At 45.2% G+C, this 1,390-nt stretch overlaps 1 protein-coding gene across 1 annotated transcript in view; it reads right to left on the bottom strand.

Moving 5' to 3' along the window:
- Positions 1-1,390, bottom strand: part of LOC103598964 (protein crumbs homolog 1-like) — a 105,139-nt gene that overhangs the window by 22,102 nt on the left and 81,647 nt on the right. The window contains exon 2 of the mRNA XM_008583034.1: positions 513-1,094. Coding sequence (XP_008581256.1) covers positions 513-1,094 — 582 coding nt within the window. The remainder of the gene's footprint in view (positions 1-512; positions 1,095-1,390) is intronic.

Here is a 1,390-nt window from a genome sequence, read left to right as displayed (position 1 = left end):
CGAATAGATAAATATGAGGTACTATTATTATCTCTTTCCAAGAGATGGAACAAGAACTGGCTTCTTTCCTAATAGAGTCACATCTACCCGACGTAGCACGCTGCATCAGCCTGGGGTCAGTGATCTGCTTATCACACCGGCCTGTAGCCAGCCTTCCCAGCAGGCTGCGATGCCGAGCTGTGGGCATTAGAGGGCAGACGTGAGCTGAGGAAATCTACCTGCCCTCACCTGGAGCACGAGGCCCCGCAGGGCCCACCAATTCTAGACTGAATCTAACTCATGTGGAGCTGCATTAAAACAGCAACAGTGACAGCACACAACCACCTAAGAGTCTAGTGGGTTTTTAATAGTTTAGGAAGTTTTCTATCTGGTGATTAATTCTTGTCAAGAACTTGGCCATTTTCATAAATGATTGGATGGGACATAAAATGTCACCATTTTATGGCTCCTGCTGTATTAAAGAAAGAGAAAGCTAATTTCATCATCTGGAATTCAGATGTAATCACACTTACCGGAATAATCACGAGGACAGATGCAAGTGTATCGTCCTATCTCATTGAGGCAGGTGGCCTCGTTCTTGCAGGGACCTGAAACACATTCATCCACTTCCAAGTCACAGTGCCTGCCTTGATATCCTGGGACACAGAAGCAGGAATAGCCATCGACTCCGTCCTGGCACATGGCCCCATTGTGGCAAGGGCTGGAAGCACACTCGTCCTGATCTAGCTCACAGAATCTTCCGGCATATCCAGCAGGGCAGATGCACATGGGGTGAACAGGGTTCTGATGGCAAACACCTCCATGTTGGCAGAAGTTCATAGCACAGGAGCTAACGGCAGTTTCACAGGTCGTCCCACTATATCCAGGAGGACATTTGCACAGAAAGCTCCTTTCTCCTGGGGTGTTGACACAAGTGGCACTTCCTTGACAGGGATTGGAGACGCAAGGATTTTTTCCATTGTCACAGTCTTTGTCCAAATTGTTGGCTATGTCTGAACAATGGCAGTCGTCGTCTTTTGAAAACTCCTTGCAGGTAGAATTATTTTGGCAAGAATTTGAGAGGCACCTGGTGTCATTTTTATTGCAAAAGGAATCTATAAGGAAATAAAAAAGAAAACAAGATTAAACTTACAAATGGTTGAGGATACAATTAAGAACTTCATTCTGTCCCTCATACCACTTCAAACAAACTCATTAGCGAAACACGTAGCTGACTGCATGCTAACAGTCAATGAGTTCTCATTCCTCAGTTGTCAAAACTTTTCATATAGCTGCTAATAGGAAACCAAAATGGCTGGTTGGAGAGTTTTTCTTCTCATATTTCCTTTCGGAGGTACCGTGCAGTTGGAAAATGGAGTGGGTTGCAGCAGCTGTTGAATCTCCCTATAAG

This window comes from Galeopterus variegatus, unplaced genomic scaffold (genome assembly GCF_000696425.1).
Source record: "Galeopterus variegatus unplaced genomic scaffold, G_variegatus-3.0.2 Scaffold2804, whole genome shotgun sequence".
Lineage (NCBI taxonomy): Eukaryota > Metazoa > Chordata > Mammalia > Dermoptera > Cynocephalidae > Galeopterus > Galeopterus variegatus.
Note: the sequence above shows the minus strand (reverse complement) of the source record. Positions and strands in the feature narration are given on the sequence as shown.